This window comes from Lissotriton vulgaris, chromosome 11, assembly GCF_964263255.1.
Source record: "Lissotriton vulgaris chromosome 11, aLisVul1.2, whole genome shotgun sequence".
Lineage (NCBI taxonomy): Eukaryota > Metazoa > Chordata > Amphibia > Caudata > Salamandridae > Lissotriton > Lissotriton vulgaris.
In genome coordinates, this window is record NC_141699.1 from 145,810,232 (window position 1) to 145,835,142 (window position 24,911).

General features: G+C 46.0%; 1 protein-coding gene across 13 annotated transcripts in view; it reads left to right on the forward strand.

Moving 5' to 3' along the window:
* CLIP1 (CAP-Gly domain containing linker protein 1) overlaps positions 1–24,911 on the forward strand; it is an 804,228-nt gene that overhangs the window by 360,338 nt on the left and 418,979 nt on the right. For all 13 annotated transcript variants that reach the window (XM_086942960.1, XM_086942953.1, XM_086942958.1 and 10 more), the window contains 2 exons: positions 5,350–5,433; positions 8,018–8,174. In XM_086942960.1, the coding sequence (XP_086799086.1) occupies positions 5,350–5,433; positions 8,018–8,174 (241 nt within the window). The remainder of the gene's footprint in view (positions 1–5,349; positions 5,434–8,017; positions 8,175–24,911) is intronic.

Sequence of the window (24,911 nt, forward strand, 5' to 3'; positions counted from 1 at the left end):
AAACAGTGACTTCTTTGCACTACCCCAGACCATATAACACCGGTCGGGGGAAGACTACAACAATTCCTGCCAGTCTGGTTAGACATCACTACAGACAGGTGGGTAAGGTAAATTATCCAACATGACTTTTGCCTAGAACTCACGTCAACACCACCCAACATACCACCCGTACACCGTCCTATGTCGCAGGAACATATAACATTACTGCAGCAAGAGGTCATCAGTATGCTACAAAAGGTGGCCATAGAACCAGTCCCACTACAACATCAGGGAACAGGAGTATACTCACTATACTTCCTTATTCCGAAAAAGGACGGTTCGCTCAGACCAATATTAGACCTCAGGCCCCTCAACATGTACATTCTGTCAGAGCATTTTCATATGCTCACTCTCCAACAAGTCTTACCGCTTCTTCAACAGGGAGACTTTCTAGCAACTCTAGACCTCAAGGACGCATACTTTCATATACCAATACACCCTGCTCACAGAAAGTATCTAAGGTTTACAATTCAAGGACAACACTACCAGTTCAAAGTCCTACCATTCGGTGTAACAACAGCTCCACAGGTGTTCACCAAATGCCTGGCAACAGTGGCGGCACATCTCAGGAGACAACACATTCATGTGTACCCATATCTGGACGATTGGCTAATACACGCGCCATCAGCCCAGCAATGTGCCAGCCACATGTCAAACACCATTCATCTCCTGCACAGCCTGGGCTTTTCGCTAAACTACCCAAAGTCCCACCTGCAACCCTCCCACGTACAACAGTACCTGGGAGCAACAATAAATACACTAGCAGCAAAGGCATACCCCAACGCAGCACGAATAAACGGAATGCAAACCTTAATCCAAAGGTTCAAACCCCAACACTCATTACCAGCTCGAGTGTTTATGCAACTCATAGGCATGATGGCCTCGTGCATATTCATAGTCCCTCATGCCAGGTTACACATGCGTCCGCTTCAAGAGTGCCTAGCAAGGCAGCTGAACCAGGCTCAAGGGCAATTAAAAGACCTAGTGTTGGTGACCAGTCGAGCATACAACTCTCTGCATTGGTGGAATCCACAAAACCTTTGCAACGGACGACTGTTCCAAGAGCCTGTCCCACAAATAGTGATGACAGCAGACGCATCCCTGCAAGGCTGGGGAGCTCATGTCTTGCATTACACAGTTCAGGGACTATGGACTATGCAACAGAAAAAAATGCACATCAACCTCCTGGAGTTGATGGCAATCTTCCTAGCACTGAAAGCATTCATAAAACACTTATGCAACAAGACTGTGTTGATCCGAACGGACAACATGACCGATGTATTATATCCAGAAACAAGGAGGAACATACTCCCCACAGCTGTCGCATCTGGCTCAAAGCATGTGCAAATTGGCCATTCAAAGTAACATGTTTCTCATGGCAGAACACCTTCCAGGCAAAGACAATCAGATGGCCGACCTGCTCAGCAGGCACAGTCAACAGATGCACGAATGGGAGATTCACCCCAATGTGCTCCAACCATTCTTCCGGAAATGGGGACAACCGGAGATAGACCTGTTTGCCACAAGCGAAAACGCAAAATGCCAATACTTTGCCGCCAGGTTCCCACATCCGCAGGCGCAGGGCAATGCGATATGGATAAACTGGTCAGGCAAATTTGCGTACGCTTTTCCCCCAGCTCCACTAATACCGCTAGTGGCACGCAAAATGCGCCAACATTCACTGACGCTCATCCTAGTTGCTCACAGTGGTGCCCCATCAAAGACTGCGACTAACACCCAGTCTTCTAATTCAGAATCGTGGCGAAATACAACACCCAGACCCGCAACAGCTGAACCTAGCGATCTGGCTCCTGAGATCCTAGAGTTTGGATACCTGAACTTGCCTTACTGCATGAATATTATCAAAGAGGCAAGAAGACCCACTACTGCGGCAAAGTGGAAACGATTCGTCATTTACTGCAGAAACAACAACATAAACCCATTAGATGCTTCCACACAAAACATCATTTGCTATCTCTTGCACCTACAAAGTTGCAATTTAGCCTACTCATCCATCAGGATACATCTAGCTGTGTTAGCAGCATATCTCCAAAACAGGCAACACCTTTCACAATTTAGAGTCCCAGCAATTAAAGCATTCATGGAGGGACTTAAACGAGTAATTCCCCCAAGGCACCCACCTTCACCAGTCTGGAATTTAAACATCGTTCTAACCAGACTTATGGGACCACCTTTTGAACCACTACACTCATGCGAACTACAATTTCTTACTTGGAAAGTGGCTTTCCTTATTGCCATCACTTCACTTAGAAGAGTTAGTGAGCTACAAGCCCTAACTATTCAGGAGCCATTCATTCAAGTACATGCAAATAGGGTAGTTCTCAGAACCAATCCAAAATTCATGGCAAAAGTGATATCCCTCTTTCATATAAATCAAACAATACACCTGCCAGTGTTCTTTCAAAACCCACAAACGGTTGCTGAAAGGGCCTTGCATACTCTCGTCTTCAAAAGAGCTCTACTATACTATATAGATAGAACTAAGGCATTTTAAAAAACAAAACAATTGTTTGTTGCTTTCTCACCACAACACAAAGGCAACCCTATTTCTAAATCAGGGATAGCCAGATGGATCGTTAAGTGCATTCAGATATGTTACTTAAAGGCAAAACGCACCTTAACAGTTCCCCCTAGGGCGCATTCCACATGCAAACTAGGGGCATCCATGGCTTTTCTTGGAAACATTCCTTTACACGAAATTTGCAGAGCAGCCACATGGAACACCATACATACATTTACCAAACATTACTGTGTAGATGTTCATTCCAAACAGCAAGCTGCTGTAGGACAGGCTGTTCTCAAAACTCTCTTTCAGACTGCTGCAGCTGGCACAGGCAGCCACCGCTAGGGGAGATACTGCTATACATTCTATGCACAGATATGAATTCAGCAGCCCACATGCCTTGAACGGAATATGCTACTTACCAGTATGCATCTGTTCTTGGCATGTAGGGCTGCTGACATTCATATCGCCCACCCGCCTCCCCAGTGCCTGTTGCAGCTGTAGCATTCACTCTTTGCATGGACATCCCTTACTGTACTATACTCCAACTCTGCCACAATGGCGAAAAACAATCTGAGCATGGAGAGGATGCCCATGCGCACTGTAGTCCAAGGAAGGAGCCACCTATCTTGTGATACTTCGAAGACTCTTCCAGGACAACAATGTGCAATCATCCGGACCCAACACTAGGCGGCGATCTATGCACAGATATGAATGTCAGCAGCCCTACATGCCAAGAACAGATGCATACTGGTAAGTAGCATATTCCTAATATGTCCTACACCTCCGCTAACAATGATGTTGTTTGCTATTATTTAGTGAATGCCTCTCTGTAATTTGAACCAGCATGCACATTCTAGCATTTCCTCCTATACAGTGGCAAATAATTGCCATAGGTTTAAGGGATTGGTCCACTCAAAAGTGAAATAATGCTACATCACTACATAAAGCCATTTAAAAAAAATCATATGTAGAATTTGTAAAAAAAAAAAACCAAATATGAGGACTAAAAGATTACCCACTTGTAGATTGTTCACACATTGATTTGGATTTTAATCATAATAATTCAAATGATTATTAGTACAGTCAGAGGAAATGGGTGCAGAGCCAAGTTTAGGTTATTGGACTCCATTTGCCCCCAAGCAATGGACATGGGTATGTTGCTATTGACCAGATGGGAAGATTGGATAGGAGCGCAGAGCCTTCTAAAGTATGTAGATTTTTTCACCTGCTTTCATCTGAGTGGCCTACTGTTCAGTTGTTTGAGGTCTTGATGTTAATAAGTCCAAAGTTCTGAAAAACGTTTAGGTTGAGGAATTGGAGGTAAGTCAAAGCATAATTTCTTTTCTTTGTTGAAATTTTGAGGTGGTAAAATGTTCTCTATGCCATGGACTTCAGTGTCTACAAGTTAGAGCTGGAAGTCTTACAAGCATTGATAAACAGCGGACCCATTTAATTGCCCAATTTTCTCTTGTTCAAGTAAAAAGGGTTTAATTCCGTGGATGATTCTCAACTGATATTTGGTGTTTAGACGATATTGTTTTTGTGTTTGAGTATGTCAGAGATACTTATAGCTTTCAGTGATGGTTGTCTGAATTGTAAGATATGTCAATTGCAGCCTAGTTCGAACAAGGGTGGTGAAAAGTTAAGGAAAGACCAGTAAAAACTGCTTTGTTGGGATCAAATTTAAAGTGATGTGCTGTAATCCAAAAGGTTTTAGCTAGAGGAGATATATTGGGGGTAGAGAGGAGACCTACAAATAAAGGTCACGGTCATCCATGTGTTGGTAATTTAATGCACCAGAATTTTTAATGCTACCTCCCTGTTTTTCATAGATCAGGTTTGTGTGCTGATGCTAAAATGGATCTTTGAAAGACCTCTTGGAGTCATTATTGTGGAGCAAATACTGCCTACCTTGATGTGTTCTATTGGTTTGTGAGTTAGAATTCAAACCTGTTCAGGACATTATCTTCAAAACTCATGAGGTCTCAAAGTTTCTATTACGATTTGTAGTTGAGGGTATCAAAGGGCATTGATAGACTAGAGTCAGCAACCGACATAATTCACCATTGTCAAGGAATCAGTGATGATATGAAGTTGATTGGTCACTGCTGCACCTAGCTCTTAGACTAGCTTGGGAATTATACTGTAGGATGTATTCAGTGGCAAACAGTTTTGACTTGATTGTTAACTCAGCTTTAAATGTTTTTTTTCAAGAAAGGGAATTATAGATTCAAATTCTACATGCAATGACAATTTAAAATGTGTTTGTTTCATTGTCTTCATTGTCCTTTTTATCTTAAATAGGAACTTGCTTGCAAAGTACTTGAAACTAATGAGTCCATGTAAAAAGTAATCTATAGGATATAAAATGTACAATTACACGTAATTGTCGATTTTGCTGTACAGTTGTTCAAATAAGGTGCAAGATCATTCTCCTAATCACCTTTTGAGTTGGCTTTTGCACATCTGGCTGTTATACTATGGTGAAATAGAAGTTTATTACAGTAGCGTTTCACCAGCCATGAAGAGGAGACTTAGTTAATGTTTTGAGGTGATATGAATGATTACTGAGGTGTTGCTTGACAAAACGAGACTCAACAAACATGGAAACAATTACTTGGATATGTAGTGTTACACTAAACGGCAACCTTGTTGGAACAGATTCATAATGCTTTTCTTCCGGTGTGCCAAATTATAGCACCACAACTCGCCAATAATATGTGATATAACTGTATAATTTGAAAGCTTAATATGGATTACTTTTTATTCTTTTTTTTTTTCAGAAACTGTTTTACAATTGAGCAGAAAAGATGAACAATGTGCACTTATTACCTCTGAATTAGCAGCATTAAAGTCTCAGTTTTCAGGTGAGGTTTTATGGTTATGTAGTATGTTGTTTGTCTACGTTGTTAACGTTGAACAAGCAGCTGCCTTTAAAACTGATTTAGTTAAATGGTCTTAATGCTGAAACACATCTCTGCAATTTTTTAACTGATAACTGTTAGCTTAGTACCATCCGGCTCTATTTACGTGTAAACATTTACACACAATATATTGTCTTCGAAATCAAACTTTATACTGACTTTGCAGCTTTTGTGTTTATTGCTGTTATTTTTTTTGTAGGAGTATTTATAGGATTTGATAAACATTTTAACATTCGGAATACACAAAGTAAATGGTGGAACAGCACGTAGAAGATCTGCAGGATATTTTTCATTTTTAAATAAACTACACTGTAATTTAAAGTGGTTTCCAATCGTTTGAAAATTATACTGTTTGAAGGAGAAAACTCAAGTGAACCATCCAATAGTTAGAACTTGTAAACGTCATATTTATTGAGGATATGTTATTGTTGGCCCACACATTGACTCAAATCGAAGTTGAGAGAAATTGGTCAAGGGTGAGGGGATGTTTCATTACAATCCTTTAACCACTGAATAGTACACAGCGTTTGGATGGCCATGCCGAGAAACATTGCTGGCCTCATGGTGGCCTCCTTGGTGACTTTACCATCTTACTTACAGGGTTCAGCAGCCATGCTGTCAATAGTTACCATAAAATGTCTTAATCCTGCTGAACTGCAGCAGTATTATACATGTGTGCAAGTTTCCTTTTTACTAACTTCTCATAAAAATAACAATAGCACTTAAAATGTGGTAAATATATCCGTTACTCTGTCGTGTTACTTTCCCAACTGGTTGAGATTTACCTGGAAAAACACAAAAAAAGGTTCCGTAAGAGAATGCTGCCTCTTGTGTACAATGTATTTGGGTGCACAGTCAGCTCCTTGGCTTTAGTGTCCTTAATGTAGGTATAAATGTATCTGGCATTTCCTCCCTTTGAGCAAGGCTGTAGTGTTTTCCTTTCTGGAAGTGACATGTTTTTTACTTTTTCAATTTTTAATTGACTTAATAAAGCACTTTTTTCCCCTCTGCCAAGCATACTGTTAGTTGAGAACCACCTGTCTGCATCCAGGAAATGATCAATATGGAATAAGACCATGAACCTGTGATCAAGATGGGAACTGCTAAAGCAGAAATTGACCCAGGGTGAGGTGGCTGAGTCAGCACCATCTGTTACCACAGGTTGCTAACTTCCTCCTTGCAGAGTCCTTGATCGGCCATATAACATCTTTAATGCGGTAGACGACAGCTAAAACCCACCGCACTACCTTCAATGTGCTTTGGGTGAGAACGGGTCACCCACCATACTGGAAAAGAAAATGTTTCTGTTGTTATCAGAAATATTTCTTTTTCTTATATCAAAGTCTATGCACGTGGCAAGTGTGTGTTGATGTCACAGCAAGATAAAAGTTGTAGTAGGCAGTACTAATGGTGTGGTCAGCTTTCATCTTTAATTGGTGTAAGGGGACATAAATCTGCCCCAAGAATCTTTCAGCACAGGAAAAGCAGCATTGGAAAAGGTAAAATGTCTCTAGTGGATCCCTGCTTGGGCGTCTCACTAGACACAATTTACAAGCAAGGATGCACTCCTTTAGGCACCTGGGATACCCCCCCTTCCCCCAGCCTGGGCAAGTGCTTTCTGGGTCATGTGGGTGGCCAGGCTGTGGTCTTGCCAGCTGCCCCTATCCTGGCACCAGCTTCACTTGGGCACAGGTCTGTACCTGGGGAAAGCAGGCTCTGTGTCTATGGACCCAGTCCAGAGACACTGAGTTTCTTGTAATAGTTGTGAGCAGTATTTCCCTATGGGTGGTATCCCTCCCCAAGTGAATGATCTGAGTGGACTACTGCCACTTCTGAGGATAGCCTAAGAGTATAAAGGACCAATGAGGAATAATGTGTAGTTTTCAGAAATCCGAGATCAGCTCCTCCATCTAATAGTATGGAGGAAGGCCCTGAAAAGCTGGTTTTCTAGTAAACAGAAGTGTCAAGTTTACACTTTAAAAATAATACTGAAAGCCATGTACGAAACAAGATTACAGAGAATGTTGTGCCACATATTGAGAAGAAACTCACTTGTTTCCTTTTGACTTAAACTGTTTTGTAGAAATGTGTTCAAGCATACTTTGTGAAATATTTTGCTGTACACATTTGGAATTAGACTGACTACTTGCCTATGACTTGCATTCATATACTGTTTAAATGTAATCATAAGAATTGCATTGATGGTTCTCAAATGGATTCGTAGTAGTAATTTGTGAGCGAATTTCAGTCACACTTAGTATGGTGATCACTTAGTACTTGCCTGTAGTTTCCTTCTTTAATTGTAATGCAGTATTCATACTACTTTAGTCCACTGAAAACCACAAACTGCTCTTCTGGTATCTTATCTACATTTCAATGAGATGTATTGTAAATGGGTATGTTTTTGTCAGAGGAAAGACATTGCGCTCATGACATTTAATTCATTTTTCCTTCCATAGTGTAGGAAGTGCTTCAGATGAGATATTACAAAATTTAGCAAATTAAGGGTTTTTTGTCTTTCATTTAGAAATGGAGCGTTCACTTAAAGAAGCTGAGGAAAAGGAAACACATTTACATGCATCTAAAGCAAAACTTGAAAAGCAAATATCTGAAATGATTACCTCTTCAGGGGACAGTTCTGCCCAGCTTTCTAAGATGAATGATGAATTGCAAGCTAAAGAAAGGTATGTCGGTGCAGTCCGAATTGTTAGACATTTTGGCTTTATATTGCTATGCTCACAAACATTTTGTTTTTTAGATGAAGGCAATAGTCTAGACCTTAAAGTTCTCACATGAGATGCAATGGAAATTTGTCCTACTCTTTCATTCCAACCGTTAGATGGCATTTACAAGAGAACAAGTGTTTGCTGGTCAAAACTGTTGCATAGTCTATGCAGGTGCCAATAGACACATACATTTTAAAGCATCCACAACCCAAAACCCAAAAAGAATTAGAAGTTTCAAAAGGCTGCACAAAATATTCTCTGAAAGCACTCTACCAGTAAAATAGAAAATCCAATTCAAAACCCACTGCACTCAGTCAAAGCATAAATACAGGCCTGCAAGACATGCTTACCTACTAAACCTCAACCAGGACCTTATATCAATAGCCACCCGGCAGTTAGAATTTAACCTTTACAAACAATGTGGCTGCATTAAAGTGCAGTGTTTTCCGAATTCAGAAAGCACAGGGTTCCAAGACAAGAAAATTGCCAAAGCTCTACGATTGCACATATGGCATGAAGAGAGCCTTCTTCGTGTAGGGCTTCTTCCATTAAATTTTTAGATATTTGAGTACCCCATAAATGAGGCCACTCTGTTTAAAAACGTTTCTGTAATCTCTTCCTGACTGGGAATGGTGCTAAAGTCACCAAGCAAATGGGTACACAATCATAATGAATCAATCGGAGAAGATTCTGCTCAAAATTGACGAAGGTAGTGCTATGAACGTGGACACATGTTGGAGCGTAGCAAAATTCTATAGTAATTGTTTCGTACTCTATTTCAATTGCTGTCTAGTGACATTTGGGTTGAGTTCACTCCATAGATTTGTTAAAGAAACCTCACAACTCTTTATGCCTTTACAGATAACCAATATGTGAGCTTAATCAGCCTGTACATACTTATATACAAAGATCGGTAGTGGTGTTTCCAAAGATTTGGAAAAGAACCGCACATACACTAATATTAGTGAAATAAGAAACAGTACTGGACAGTCAATAGGATCTTTCTCAATATCAAACACGGAGTACTACATGGACCAATATCCCCCACTACCAGGAAGGAACACAACTTGTCAAGCCAAAGGATTGACAAATAAACATATAGGCAAAAATGATCAGGAGAGCACAATCCTACAATGTAAGTATGTACAAGACTAATGCAGTGTAAAGTCTAAACAACAGCAAATCCAAGTAAAGTCAGCAAGTTCTCATAAGGTACAGGACAAATAGATGAATACAGTTCATATTTTGTATCATCTTTTCCTTTATTGATTCTTAAAAGTGATTTTCCAATTGATAAAACGACAGCCGACACGTGTTTCGTCCGTACTATGAATTAGTACAAGGACTTTTTCAAGGCTAATGAAATAGACTATTGCGGCACGTGTATTGTCAAATCACGTAGAAGACACCGTAAACTTGAAGCTCCAGAAAAACCACAGTCCAAGTGGCCCGATTGGGTAGATCGAAAATGTACAGCTGAATGAGTATCAAGTGGGGTTTCTCACCATTGGTTCTAATATGTAAACAATATGGACCTGGCACCACTTGATACTTGACACTTGATACTGGCACTCCTCCAGTATCAAGTGGTGCCAGATCTTCTAGTACGCCTCATGCAATTTCGAGGTGATCTTCTAGTACGTTGGTGTTACAATACACCTTAAAGTTATATTGTGATCTAGGATTGGGCTACCGCTACTTTGTGAAATGATTTGACCAGGACGTGTGCGGTAATTTACTTTGTTCTATTTATTTTCTTCTTGCCAGATTGTGGAAAATACTTAACTAACCACTGAGCCCAGTTTGATTGGTCTCACCAGCCATTTATGGTGGTGTCATTTACGTGGGTTTCATCAGGATAAGTCCATATTGTTTACATATTAGAACCAATGGTGAGAAACCCCACTTGATACTCATTCAGCTGTACATTTTCGATCTACCCAATCGGGCAACTTGGACTGTGGTTTTTCTGGAGCTTCAAGTTTACTGTGTCTTCTACGTGATTTGACAATACACGTGCCGCAATAGTCTATTTCATTAGCCTTGAAAAAGTCCTTGTACTAATTCATAGTACGGACGAAACACGTGTCGGCTGTCGTTTTATCAATTGGAAAATCACTTTTAAGAATCAATAAAGGAAAAGATGATACAAAATATGAACTTTATTCATCTATTTGTCCTGTACCTTATGAGAACTTGCTGACTTTACTTGGATTTGCTGTTGTTTAGACTTTACACTGCATTAGTGTTGTACATACTTACATTGTAGGATTGTGCTCTCCTGACCATTTTTGCCTAGCCTGTACATAAAATTAAAAAAATATCCAATCATCAATGTGCACACAAAGGCCTCAAGGGGAAAAGATTTCTTAGACTGACGACTTCAAGGTTAAGATAATATCTTCTGTAAGTTTAAACTACTGCAGTGTGCGTCTATAATTTTCGCTAAACAAAAAATGTCCTAAAAGAAGCACCTACCAAATACTTTAGAACCGCCAATGCAAACACCACAAACGTTCGTATCTAATGGCAAAATCATTGCTATCAACATATATATTCATTCTTGTGCTAAAAATGGCACATTTGTCTTCATTAAGCATTTCAACGGTCTTTCTGATGATTTGCTTGATCATTAGTTAATTATTTGTGAACCAACTCTTGTAATTTTTTTCATTTTTTTTACCAGACTTGTTTTATAGACAAGGTCAAAAGGCAGAAATTGTTTACCACATTGGCTTGCAACTGAGATATTGATATGGTGGAAAGCAGTAGGCATTGTGTGTAATCTCAATAGTGCTAGTCTAATGGACTCTCTAGTGTTGGTAAAAGCTAGCGTTAATCCCTCTCCAAAGGTGGAACAGCAACAAATGTTGTAGAACAGGCTGTTTATCCAGTATTGGGGTATCCTTCATAGATTCACATGCCTGAATCATTCCCCATTCTCGAGATGGGAGTACCACGGTAACATAATCAAGTAGTATTTAAATAATGCCATAGGCTATAATGACCCTGATATCAAAAAAATCAAGAGAAGGGAGGAAGAAGCAGTGATTCATTCTGCTCCCATGTTTAATCGTTTATAATCAAAAGAGAATGAACCATGTATCCTGAAAAAGTCAGGGTCTATAAGTGTTGTACAAAGGCCCTCATACACTCCTAACCCGTGGGCAGCGGTATATCTTGGTTCTCCACTTGAGAAGGGTAGGGGATTGGTTTTATTATTGGGTTCTTTTCCGCCGGAGTTTCCCATTCTCCAGGCAGTCAACCTTACTCCACCTGGAGGGAGACCATCTGGTCATTTGACAATCGTGATTTTGATAGTTAGTGTGTAAGAGGGCCTTTGTACAACACTTAAAGACCCTGGCTTTTTCAAGCTATGTGGTTCATTCTCTTTTGATTATAAACTATAATGGCCCTGAGCCATGTTTAAAATAGCCTAACTATGTCCTTTTTTAATAAAAGACCAAATGTTGATGCAGCTAATCAGCTGCTAGCGCCCTCTAGAACTCTCCTAGCAGAGGCAGTTTCCCTTCCTACTGGAACTGGCACCAAAATGTTTGATTAAAAAATGGCATTTTCCACCCATGTAAGACCTGTGGCAGGAAGAGTTCATGTGGATGATCCTCATAAACACTGTATTTATTACCTCCACCTGTCTCATGAGTTGAGGCAGGGAAAAATCTGTTATACTTTTTCATCTGAAACTCTGCGGGATAGAGAGGGGAGGCTGCTTCTGAGGAGGACCGTGATGGCTTATCCAGGCCTCACAAGAGATCCGGATCCCAGGACGACACCTCTGGAGAGGGCATGAAACACCTCAAATGTTCCAGGAGAGTAAGAGCTCTATAAAGGCGAAGCACCAGAATGTCTCCTCAGAGCCTTCAACATCTGTTTCCACCACTCCTTTGACAAAGATAAAACATCTCAGAGCCTCCTCCATGGATTCAGTGAGGGACAAGGACAGAAAATAGTCATCCACGATGACCATACCTAGATAGTCAACAACCGCAAGTATTAAAATAACGTTGTTTGCTTCGTCGACGGAGGGAACGACGACGATGGCTGCCACTTTGGGACCCATGTGGTCAACAAGAGTGTCATCGTCGACATCTCTCCCGTTGACGAAGACCCCATCGATGAAGAAGGTGGTATCGACGACCATTCCATTGGTGAGCCTGCTGACAACAAATCAACCGGCGACACTGTCAACAACGGGATCGTCGACTGTAACATTGGCGAAAACAACACCATCGATGATGAATATTCCTTCTCCAGTGTTGATGGTACAGTCGACACCACCGCCAACAACTGCGAATATTACGAGGGTGTCTAAGACTTCCCCGCTGCCTCTGTCACACCTATTGGGCTTCCAGCAGACAGATAATGAGAATGAGTATGACAATGGATTGTATGGGGTGGCACATAGCCCTTCGAATTGCATGTGAAATGCCAGGAGGAAGAGTATGAGTAGGAGTAAGAACAACAACGTTATCAACCATATCTAGTTCCGCAGCGCCATTACCAACCTAATGGATATTCTCCTGAACCTCGTTCTAGAGAAATGGCGCATATGCCACCATCTCTAATCAAAGACCTCCATGCCATGTTGGCAGACTATAGGCAGAGGATTCTACCCCAAGACGCCCAGATTGAGCCACCACAGCTGCAGCCCCCAGGAACACCAGCTCTACTTCAGCCAACGATGCATATGCCCTTCAATACAAGCTCCTAACCAGTAAAGCCCCTCTTCTTCAGATGAAGAGAGAGGAAGGAGAAATCCCGGATCCTCACTCACCTGCAGATCCATGGGACGATTATATCATTCCTACTCCCTCTCCTTCACAGCATTATCCAGCGGACTCACCTCCCGAAGACATCGGGGGATTCCACAACTTGGTTGAGAGAACGTTCAAAAGATTCCATCTCCCAATGGCTGTAAAGTGTACAGATTGCTTTCTGTATGATTTTAAAGAGGAGGCACGGAAATGTATTTATATGATCCCCATAATAGATTATATTTGTCAGGAGGGAGTAAAAATAATGAAGACGCCGGCCACGATATCGCTAGTGCTCCCTCAAATAGATAAGAAGTACAGAGCCCCTGAGGACTACCCTTCTTGCGTGATGAGACACCCGATGCCGGAGTCCATCATTTTAGAGGCAGCGCAGAGAAGAACCAAAAATCTGGCTACCCCGATCTCGACTCCCCCTGATAAGGAGGGGCGTAGCCTGGATATCATGGGTAAGTGCTTTTACACCATGGCTGCAGTTACCATCAGGGCGACCAACGCTCTGGCTATCATTGGACATTGCAATCGGCAGATGTGGTCTGTTATGGCATCTTTGTTAGACCTCATCCCTGAAGATAAGAAGTAATAGGCGAGGAATATCCTTCTAAAAGGCTAAGGAGAGGCCTCTGAAACCATTGACTGTGCTATGGATATATCTTACATAGATTTCGGACAGCTGGCAAGCGCACCAGTGTTGAGGCACCAAGGATGGTTGAAGGCCACCACCTTCAGACCGAAAGTCTAAATTAAGATCTTGGATATGGCTTTCGACGGAGATTCCTTATTCGGCAAGCACATCGATGAGGTGCTGCTCTCCATAAAAACTGGAATGGACACAGCAAACAGTAAACAAAAGGATTTCCTTTCTGTGTTGCTCAATTAATTCTCATACTAATAAAACGACCATCTATTAACTGTCATGACACAACTAAGGGATTGTTCAAATACAAAGTAGGTTTCATTTGTTCATTTTATTAAAAACACAGTTTCTCTTTTCATCAATAAAAATTGATCAGTACATCAGGTGATTTAGACAGCAACACAGTTTTGAATCTGGCTCACTCAGAGCGTATGAGTGAGCCAGATTCAAAACTGAAATAGAAATAGATGGTTGTTTTATTAGTATGAGAATGAATTGAGAAACACAGAAAGGAAATCCTTTTGTTTACTGTTTATATCACCCAGTCCTTTCTGGTTTTCTGGGTAACTCTCTCTTTTGTGAGATGGACACAGCAAAGCCACTAGGAACCCTACAGTCTTGAAAGAAACCTTTTCAGAGGAGCAAAATGGTGCGGGTTTCATGCGTACAGAGGCAGCTTTCAGAGGGAACAGCAATTCCAGCCCTATCAGGTTTAATACAGAAAGACCGATCAGCCTTCCACCTACCATCCGTTTTCCTTAGCTGGTTTCTCTCATCAAGGGGGCTGCAAGAGAACACTGTCCCAAGGAAGAGACAATGGAAGGAAGCCAAAATCAACACATGGTACCAGCTTCTCCCCCATTGATCCCCCTTTGGGTGCACAGATTAGCAACTTCTACCCCCAATGGGAGAGCATAACATCAGACCAATGGGTTTCGGATCTAATCGCCTTTGGTCATACTATGGAGTTCACGAGCAAACCTCCAAATACTCCACCCAAGGGAATCCTTCCCCCTCATCTTCACTTATTGCACAAGAAAGTACAGATAATGCTCTAAAAAGGTGCAATCAAGAAAGTTCCAACTCTACAAAGGGGTCTAGGTTTATACTCCCGTTTTTTATTAATAATGAAGAAATCGGGGGAGTGGAGACCAATAGTGGATCTCCGAAAGCTCAACAAGTTCCTGAGAAAGCAAACTTTCATATCTGAAAGAAACACGTTAGTGTTAGATTCCTTACCTTAGAATATCCCCAGGCGTCAGTCTGGATCCGGAAACTTTTGCGTAGCAGTACCCCTGCGCGTCGGTAGGCGTCGTCTGCAGGCGTCCCCTGCGGCTCCGCGTCCGTCGTCGGCGTCGTGCGCCGTGATGACGTCGCTGGAGTATATAGACGCCGCCTCCGCGCGCTGACGTCAGTTCTTCTTTTTTCCGCGCCAGCAAGCGCAGATCCGAAGAGCAGTACTCCGGTCTTTTGACCAACTTTGTTCAACTCTATTACTCTTTTTGTGCCTGGTAGGATGCCCGGTTTCAAGAATTGTGACGGGTGTGACCGCACGATGTCGGTCACGGACCATCACCGACTCTGTCTCCGGTGCCTGGGCCCCGACCACGACGTGGACGCCTGCGTCGACTGCCGGGCCCTCACTAACGAGGCTAGACGGGAGCGGTCCCGCAAGCTGCTTGAGCTCCGGGTGTCGGCCCCGCGTCAGGAGAGGTCTCGGTCCGGCCGGAGGTCCAGGGAGCGTTCGAGGGAGCGGTCGCGGAGCCGCGCCGAGCGCTCCGGAAGTCGTCACCATTCGTCGGGCTCATCAGGTAAGAAACACAAGAAGTCGGGGCGTCGTCATCGTACCCCCGACTCCCCCCGACGCTCGCGTCGCGACGCGGCCGGGGGTTCGGGTGACCCCAACTCCGCGGCTCCGCGTGAGTCGCCGGCGCGGCCTGCCCCATACCCTCCGGTCCCTGGGCACGGTGCGACGCCTGAGGAGATTGAGGCATTCCTCATGGCCATGAGGGCGCTCAGTTCTCCGACGGGGCCTACGGCGCCTTCGGGCCCAGTGCTGCCGTCCGGAGGCCCTGGCGGGTCGGGTGTCCCTGGCTCGACGCCATCGGGTGTTCCGGGCCCGGTGCGCCGACGGCTCCGACCCCGGCGCCGCAAGGGCCTTCGGGGTCGACGCCGGCTGGCCTGCCGGCTGGTTCGGCGCCGATTCCATCGGGGTTGCCCCCGACGCCGCCCCCGCGCGGCGCCCGTTCTCCTGTGCCGGCTTCGGCCGGCGCCGGGGGTCCGGCGCCGGCTCCGGGCGGCGCCGTCCCCATGCCCTCCCCGAATCCGGACGCGGAGTCGGACCGGCGTCGATCGACGCCGGGTTCGACGCCGATGGGGCCTGTGAACCCCGAGGAGCCGGTCTACATCGTTGACTCCGAGTATGGAGAAGATGAAGAATACGGGGAAGGTTGGGAGGGGTCTGAGGACCCTCTGTCACGCGAGTGCCAGTATGACCCGGACTGGACAGGTGATTTGGGGGATGCCAGTGGTCTGGACGATTCTCCTAACCCTGGTTTTGTCTCTCCTCCTTCTGTGGAGTCGGTGGAGGGAGCTGCATACTCAGTGGTGCTGATGAGGGCTGCCAAGGCCTTACACCTTGAGCTCCCCGTCGCGGCCGTGAGGCCTAACATCCTCACTGAGGTCTTCAAACCGCAGTCATGCCCACAGGAGCCTCTGCTGCTGTTTAACGAAGCCTTGTCAGACGTTCTGTTGGGCACGTGGTCCAGGCCCGCTTCAGGTTCGCCTGTTGATCGGAACGTGGCCAGACGCCACCGTCCTTGTCCGGACGACCCCAAATTCCTGTCCGCCCATCCCACTCCCGAGAGTCTGGTGATCCAGGCCTCTACCTCCCAGTCCGCATTCCCGTCGGCCCCGCCCGATCGGGAATCCAAGAGGTATGACCAATATGGCAAGAAGGTCTTCTCGTCCCTGAGTCTGGGACTGCGGTCTTGCAACACCGCATGCCTCTTGGGCCGCTACACCCACTCTGTGTGGGACACGGTCGCGGAAGTGCTGCCAGAATGCCCCATGGAGGTGCGGGCGAAGCTCGGCAAGGCTGTGGCTGAGGGCCGAGACGCAGCTAAATATTCAATACGGTGTGGTCTTGATACGACCGACTCGCTGGGCAGAGCTATGTCAACGACGGTGGCGATTCGTCGCCACGCCTGGCTGAGATCCGCCAACTTTTCGGCCGATGTCCAAAATGCCTTGATGGACATGCCGTTCGATGGCTGTCGCCTCTTTGGTGACAAGGCGGACCACGCGCTGGAACGCTTCAAGGACTCCAGGGTCACGGCCAAGTCCTTGGGTCTTTCGACCCAGCGCCAGCAAACGGGTTCGTTTCGCTCCTTTCGTGGCCAAGGAAGGGGCGCCCCCACACGTGCTGCCAGCCACGCACCGCAACAATCCTTTCAACGCGGTGGCGGCCGTGGAAACCGCCGTGGCGGCGGTCGGGGTCAACGGCGGGGTCAGACCACACCTCCCCCCGCAGCATCTGCCTCCAAATCCTCCTAGTCCGTGCTTTCGGCCCCATGTGACGCCAGTGGGTGGCAGGGTTCGCCATCACCACGCTCACTGGCGCACAATCACGTCGGACAGGTGGGTGCTGCAACTCGTCCGAAGGGGCTACTCCCTCCCCTTCGAGACCACTCCTCCAGCCATGCCACCGCAGAACCACCGTGTGTCGGGGGACCACTTGACACTTCTGCAGGAGGAAGTTACGGCCCTCTTGGCCAAGGGGGCCATCGAGCGCGTTCCTGGGCCAGAAGTAGGGCGTGGTTGCTATTCCCACTACTTTCTGGTACCCAAGAAGGACAAGGGGGGCCTACGTCCTATCTTGGATCTAAGGAACGTCAACGGCTTCCTCCGGAAGGAGAAGTTCAAGATGTTGACGTTAGCTCAGGTCTTGGCTGCTCTAGACCCACAAGACTGGATGGTAGCGTTGGACTTGCAGGATGCCTATTTTCACATCCCCGTCCTGCCGGCCCACCGGCGTTACCTGCGGTTCACGGTAGGCCAGGAGCACTTTCAGTTTATCGTGCTTCCCTTCGGCCTTACCAGCGCCCCACGGGTGTTCACAAAGGTGATGGCGGTGGTCGCAGCCCATCTGCGCAGGTTGGGGGTTTCAGTCTTCCCCTACCTAGACGACTGGTTGTTGAAGGCGGGCTCGCCCCAGACGGTCGTCCACCACCTTCAGATGACGGCAGACCTCTTGCACGACCTGGGGTTCTCCATCAATGTGCCGAAATCACACCTGTGTCCCTCCCAAAAGCTCCTTTTCATCGGAGCGGTTCTGGACTCGGCGCAGTTTCGGGTTTATCCTCCGGAACGGCGGGTCCGGGATATACAGGCTTTGATTCCCATCTTTCAGCCGCTATCTCGGGTTTCGGTCAGGTTGACGCTGCGGCTGCTGGGACTGATGGCTTCCTGCATCCTTCTGGTGCATCACGCCCGGTGGCGGATGCGGGCTCTGCAGTGGGACCTGAAGTTTCAGTGGGCCCAGCATCAGGGCAACTTGTCCGACCACGTCTTGATCTCGGAGGGCACTGCGAGACAACTGCAGTGGTGGCTTACGGACCGCGATTGGGTCAGGGGCAGATCCCTCTCCCTTCCCCAACCGGAGCACGTTGTCGTGACGGACGCGTCCCTCCAGGGCTGGGGTGGCCACTTGGGAGAGGCAGAGATCAGAGGCATCTGGTCTCCGGCGGAGTCCCGGCTCCGTATCAACCTGTTGGAGCTGCGGGCGATTCGTCTAGCACTGAAGGCATTCCTCCCCTTTGTCAACGGGAGTGTAGTGCAGGTGTTCACCGACAACACCACCGCCATGTGGTACTGCAACAAACAGGGCGGAGTGGGGTCGTGGACCCTTTGCCAGGAGGCTCTGCGCCTCTGGCAGTGGCTGGAACGTCAGGGCGTGACCTTGACGGTTCAACACCTGGCAGGCTCTCTGAACGCCAGGGCGGACGAACTCAGCCGTCGGTGCTCGATGGATCACGAATGGCGTCTGAACTCGGACGTGGCGCAAGGCATCTTTCTGCAATGGGGAGAGCCTTGGTAAGATCTATTCGCCACAGAAGAGAACGCGCAATGTCATCAGTTCTGCGCGTTGGAGTTTCCAAGACGGCACTCGCACGGCGACGCCTTTCGGCGCGAGTGGAGTTGCGGTCTGTGATACGCCTTTCCGCCTATACCACTTCTGCCCAGAGTGCTGAAGAAGATCAGGCGCGACCGGGCCCAAGTTATCCTTGTGGCTCCGGACTGGGCTCGAAGGTACTGGTATCCCGAGCTACTCAGCATGTCAGTCGGTCCCCCGATCCGCCTGCCCCTTCAGGAGGACCTTCTGTCGCAGCAGCAGGGGACGGTCCTCCACCCGAACCTGTCCAGTCTCCACCTCCATGCTTGGAGATTGAGCGGCGGCAGTTGAGGCCATTTGACTTGCCTCCTGAAGTCTGTGACGTAATTCTGGCAGCCAGGCGTCCCTCCACTAAGTCGGTATACGCCTGTCGGTGGAACAGATTTGTGGCATGGTGCACAGCAAAGGCTGTGGATCCTCTTTCTGCCCCTCTTTCCGAGGTTCTTCTGTTTCTTCTTTCTCTTGCCCAGCAGGGCTCTGCTCTGGGCACTATCAAGGGCTACCTTTCTGCCCTTTCAGCCTTTCTGAGGCTTCCTGATCAGCCTTCTTTGTTCAAGTCCCCGATTGTAACGAGATTCTTGAAGGGCATCACACACATGTATCCACCTGTTCCGTTTGTGATGCCTCAGTGGGACTTGAACCTGGTTCTGACATTTTTGATGTGTGCTCCCTTTGAGCCCCTTCATTCTTGTCCTCTCCATCTCCTGACTTTAAAGACGGCTTTCCTGGTTGCCATCACCTCTGCCAGGAGAGTGAGTGAGCTCCAGGCTCTTTCTGTCCAACCCCCTTTCATGTCCATTCATCCTGACGAGGTGGTTCTAAGGACTAGGCCTTCTTTCCTGCCCAAAGTAGTTTCTGCTTTTCACATCGGGCAGTCCATCACCCTCCCTTCCTTCTTCCCGCCTCCGCATCCTTCAAAGGATGAAGAGCGGCTCCATCGTCTGGACCCAAAACGTGCGCTTTCATTTTATACGGATCACACACGCCAGTTCCGGGTGGATGACCAACTGTTTGTTGGCTACGTGGGTGCGAAGAAGGGACGGGCGGTGTGTAAACAAACCATCTCTCGGTGGGTCGTTCTGTGCATCAGAGCGTGCTACTCTTTGGCTCGGAAGGAGCCTCCTGTTGGGCTGAGGGCCCATTCCACTCGGGCCACGGCGGCTACTACTGCCCTGGGCCGGGGAGTCCCTTTGCAGGACATTTGCCAGGCTGCTACATGGGCCTCGCTGCACACCTTTGCGAGGCACTACTGCCTGGACAGTCAAGTCCGGAGGGATGGCTTCTTTGGCCGTTCTGTCCTCCAGGACTTTCTGGTGTAGGAATGTATTGGTTCGCAGACCCACCACCGGGGTTGGTATTGCTGGGGTATCTATTCTAAGGTAAGGAATCTAACACTAACGTGTTTCTTTCAGATGAACAAGTTACTTACCTTCGGTAACGATATATCTGTAAGAAACATTAGTTAGTGTTAGATTCCTTACCGAACCCACCCATCCTCCCCGTTCTGCGAACTGATACCTAGGGTTAAGGACATCCCTTTCAGGGCCCTAGTTTCAAATGGCACCAGTGTTGGTTCTCTCATGGCTCTGCGTTTTCTGGCGCGGAAAAGCTGTGTACAAAGAACTGACGTCAGCGCGCGGAGGCGGCGTCTATATACTCCAGCGACGTCATCACGGCGCACGACGCCGACGACGGACGCGGAGCCGCAGGGGACGCCTGCAGACGACGCCTACCGACGCGCAGGGGTACTGCTACGCAAAAGTTTCCGGATCCATACTGACGCCTGGGGATATTCTAAGGTAAGGAATCTAACACTAACTAATGTTTCTTACAGATATATCGTTACCGAAGGTAAGTAACTTGTTCGATGGTAACTTTAGCCGAGAACCAATGTCGCCTTAACAAAGGACACTTTATGACCTCACTCGATCTGGAAGACGCATATTTCCATATCCCCATCCTCTGGAATCACTGAAAATTCCTCAGGTTCATGTTAGCTTGTACCCACTACCAAGTCAAGGTTCTGACTTTCGGCCTCAAATCAGCGCCCAGAATATTGTCTTGCGCCAGTGGCTACGGCCTTACTCTCTCATCCTACTTCGATGACTGACTACTGGAGGTATCAACAGCGAGTCAGGCAGCCAGAACAACAAATGCTTGTCTCCAGCTATTCAGCAAACTAATGTTGACGGTGAACAGAAAGAAGTCTTCATTTTTTCCCGGTCAGATAACACATTTTCTGTGAGCCGGGTTGGATACGATCCAAAGCAAAGCCTTCCTATCGGACGAACAGCAAGCACATCTACCAAGGAATTTACTCATCATCAGTCGACCTATTGCCCTTAGCCAGGCTCAAGATGACACATCTGCAGGAAGAGCTTCAAAAACAATGGCTGCAAACCTCAGGATCCTTTGAAGATACCATTCGAATAACCCCGGACATTAAATCAGCGAAGCAATGGTGGTGTCAAGGACCAAAGCTTTCGAAAGGCCTCACTTTTCTGCAAGAACATCCGGACTATGTCCTGATAACGGATGGCTGGAGAGGCCACCTGCAGAACTCCAAATCCAAGGCAAATGGTCCAATTCTCAAAAGCAAATTCATATTAACCTGGAGCTGAAGGCCATATTCCTGTCCTGTCAAGCCTTTCTGCCAAGAATAGCAGGCGCCTCTGTACTGGTCCATGCGGACAATACAACCAGTATGTTCTACATAAACGAGGGGGAACCAAATCTCTCATGCTTTCGCAGGAAGCACAAGAACTGTGGAACTGGACAACAGAGCATAGGATATCTCTCAGGGTCGAGCATGTTCCAGTCTTGTACAATACACTAGCAGATGCTCTCAGCAGAGCTATATACAAATGCCACGAATGTGAACTCAACCAATCCAAACTGGATGGGGTATTCGCACTGTGGGGAAAACCAACGCTGGACTTGTTTGCTACAGACATCAACGCCAAATACCAGTGCTGTGCCAGCAGTTTCCCCCTTCCGGGCTTTCGGACAATGCCTTTTCAATGCAATGGTCAGGGATAAATGCCTACGCTTTTCCTTTCCCCCATTCCATTGATCCCCAGAGTGTTGACCAAAATGAAGCTGGAAAGTTGCAAACTAATACTAATTGCTCCCTGGTAGCCTAGGCAACACTGGTGCCTGGAATTTCTTCATTTTTGCATAAGCCAGGCTCAAACCTCTGCAGATGCGCCCCTCTCTTCTGACCAGGGACAATGGTTTGGTGTGCCATCCGAACCCACAGTCTCTGTACTTGCATGCCTGAATCCTCAGTTCCTGAAATTTGGGGACATGAACATGTCGCACAAATGTAGAGACATCCTTTCAAAGTCCGGAGCTCCTAGTACCAACAAAACTTACAAGTTGAAGTGGAAAAGGTTTTGTTTCTGGTGCCAACGAAATGGCCTCCATCCATTTCAAGCATCCCCGCAGCAGATTTTGACATCTCTCCTTGACAAAATCTGGTTTATCTTTCACCTCGGTTAAAGTGCACCAAGCCTCCATCTCTCATTATAAAAAAGCTACCAGTGCCCCTCTCTTTGTGCCTCAAGCCTGGTCAAGCAATTTATGAAGGTACTTTTCCACACTTTTCCTCCGGTGTGAGCACCTCCCCCGGAATGGAATCTCAACTTAGTCCTTGCACAACTTCTGAAACGACCGTTCGAACCAATTCATTAAGCTGAATTGAAATTCCTGACATGGAAAGTTCTTTTGCTGGCCCTCACCTCAGCCAGAAGGGCGAGTGAAATTCAATTGTTTACCATCAAGAAGCCCTTTCTACTGTTCAAGAAAAGATCCTGTGATTTTAAGTAGTAATCCTATGTTTATTCCTTAAGTACCGACTCAATTCGACCTTAATGAGCTGGTCTTTCTTCCTGCAACCATCAATGCCTGGAGAGCAAGCATTACATATGCTTGATGTTGAACGCTGACTTATTTTCTACCCTCGGAGAACAAAGGACATTCAGAAAAATGATCCATTATTAGTGGCCTACAGTCAAGGCAGAGAAGGGACTGCAATAACGAAAGCCACTATCGCAAGATGGATATCGACAGCTATAAAGTTCTGTCACGTCAAAGCTGACACACCTTTGGAAAGAAGAACGAAAGCTCACTCCACCAGAGCTGTTGCCACATCGGCTACCTTCTTCTCAGGAGTCACTCTGGAAAACATTTGTCGTGCTCCAACCTGGAGGACCTCTCCTACATTCATGCTGCACTACTGCCTTTAGTCTGCCCATGATGCCGATGCAGCTGTGGGCCAGGAAGTGATTTGTCACCTCCTCCATTAAGGTAAGCCTCTTTTTAACTCTTAGAAGGAGTCGTTCTTCTCATGGTGATTTCATATGCTCACATATTCATGATTATGTGAATTACAAATGAGTAAGGTGTATTATAAGTTACGTTATTTTTCTGGTCTCTTGTAGCTACTTTGTACTTGAAAATGCGAGAATATAAGAAAAAATGTAATTATTTCTTACGTATATGTCCTGTACATTTGTTCTTTCATCCAAAATAACAGAAGAATAAGGGGAAGAAAAGTGACATATGCATATCTTTAAATGTATCTTCTATATTGTTTTACATTTTGGGGTTCTCTATACTGTAGACGTCTCCTACCATCCGGAACAGACTAGATAATATTGGATGTTGCTGTTTGCTATTCTGATTCAGGCATGTGAATCTATGAAAGATATCCCAATACTGGATAAGAAAATAAGTTACCTACCTATAACTACATTTATCCAGTATTGGTATCTTTCATAGTCACATGCACCCACCCACCTCCCTGTAGAGGCTATATTTACAAAGTTTTATGAGATACTAACTTCTCACTTGTGCTGGGAAAATCTGTGGATAACTGCCTCTGCTAGGAGAGTTCTATAAGGTGCTAGCAGCTGATTGGCCGCATTGAACACGTGGTCCTTTTTAAAAAGGACATAGATAGGCTATTTGAAACATGGCTCAGGGCCATTATAACCTATTGTAGCTTAAATATTGCTTGGTTATGTTACCGTGGGACTCCCATCGGGACGACAGTGAATGATTCAGGCATGTGAATCTATGAAAGATAGCAAAACTGGATAACCGGAGTTAGAAGTAAGTAACTTATTTTCTTCTCTGCCCCTTCCACAAGTCACCATTACCACAGACGCTTCTCATACCAGCTGGGGAACACATTTCACGACAGTATAGTGGGCCCGCATCTACAGGTAAACCACATCGACTACCTCAAGCTCTTAGCAATCCATCTCACCCCCAAAGCCTTCCTTCCACTCCTTTGAAGCAAAGTAGTACTGAGGGGTGTGGAATTCCTATAGCCTGACGCCCAAGACCTATTGTTTGCTGTCAAGGACAACATTTTGTTGTGCTTATTTTGTACTTTGAACAAGTAGGCCACACCCCCTGCACACAAATTATATAGCTGCTAGTTTACAGTACCACATATATCAAGGATGGGAATTGTCTGCAGTTAAGATATTTGTGTCCATATGGTAATGCTTTTCAAACTTGTATTTATGGTTCTTTAATGCAAAGCCTTTATCATTAGGGTGAGCGCTGTAAAGAAATGCAAGCTCGGACTGGTCTACTGACAGTGGTTCCAGAAAACACACATTTGCAAAGTTTAATGCATGGCTACGTATAATGCTTCCGTAATGCTCTCTGATTAGATGCAGATATTGGCAGGAGCTTGAAAGCACGATTAACAGTTATTTGCCATCAAAATGAAATGTTAACAAAAAAATGCAACTAGGAAAAAAAACGTTTCACTATACTGCTGTGAAAGTTTAGGGACCATTTCTTTGACATATCATTTAGCAAATTTAGCAAAATGTGTTGATGCATCCTAGTATTTCCAAGAACTATTCATAATGGAAAATCAGTGTAGGCAATTTCAACAAGATTCTGGGAAACATGAAAATAAATAAGCATCGGCAAGGCCAATAGTTCTGACATTGGTGGTCAGCCTTTTGGTTTTGCCAGTGTTAGACCTGGCACCTTGGCGTTAGTTTCCCTTCCACTTTTTGCTGATGTGCCTCAGATGTTTTTGCTGGTGTCCGCCGCTCAGGGCACTG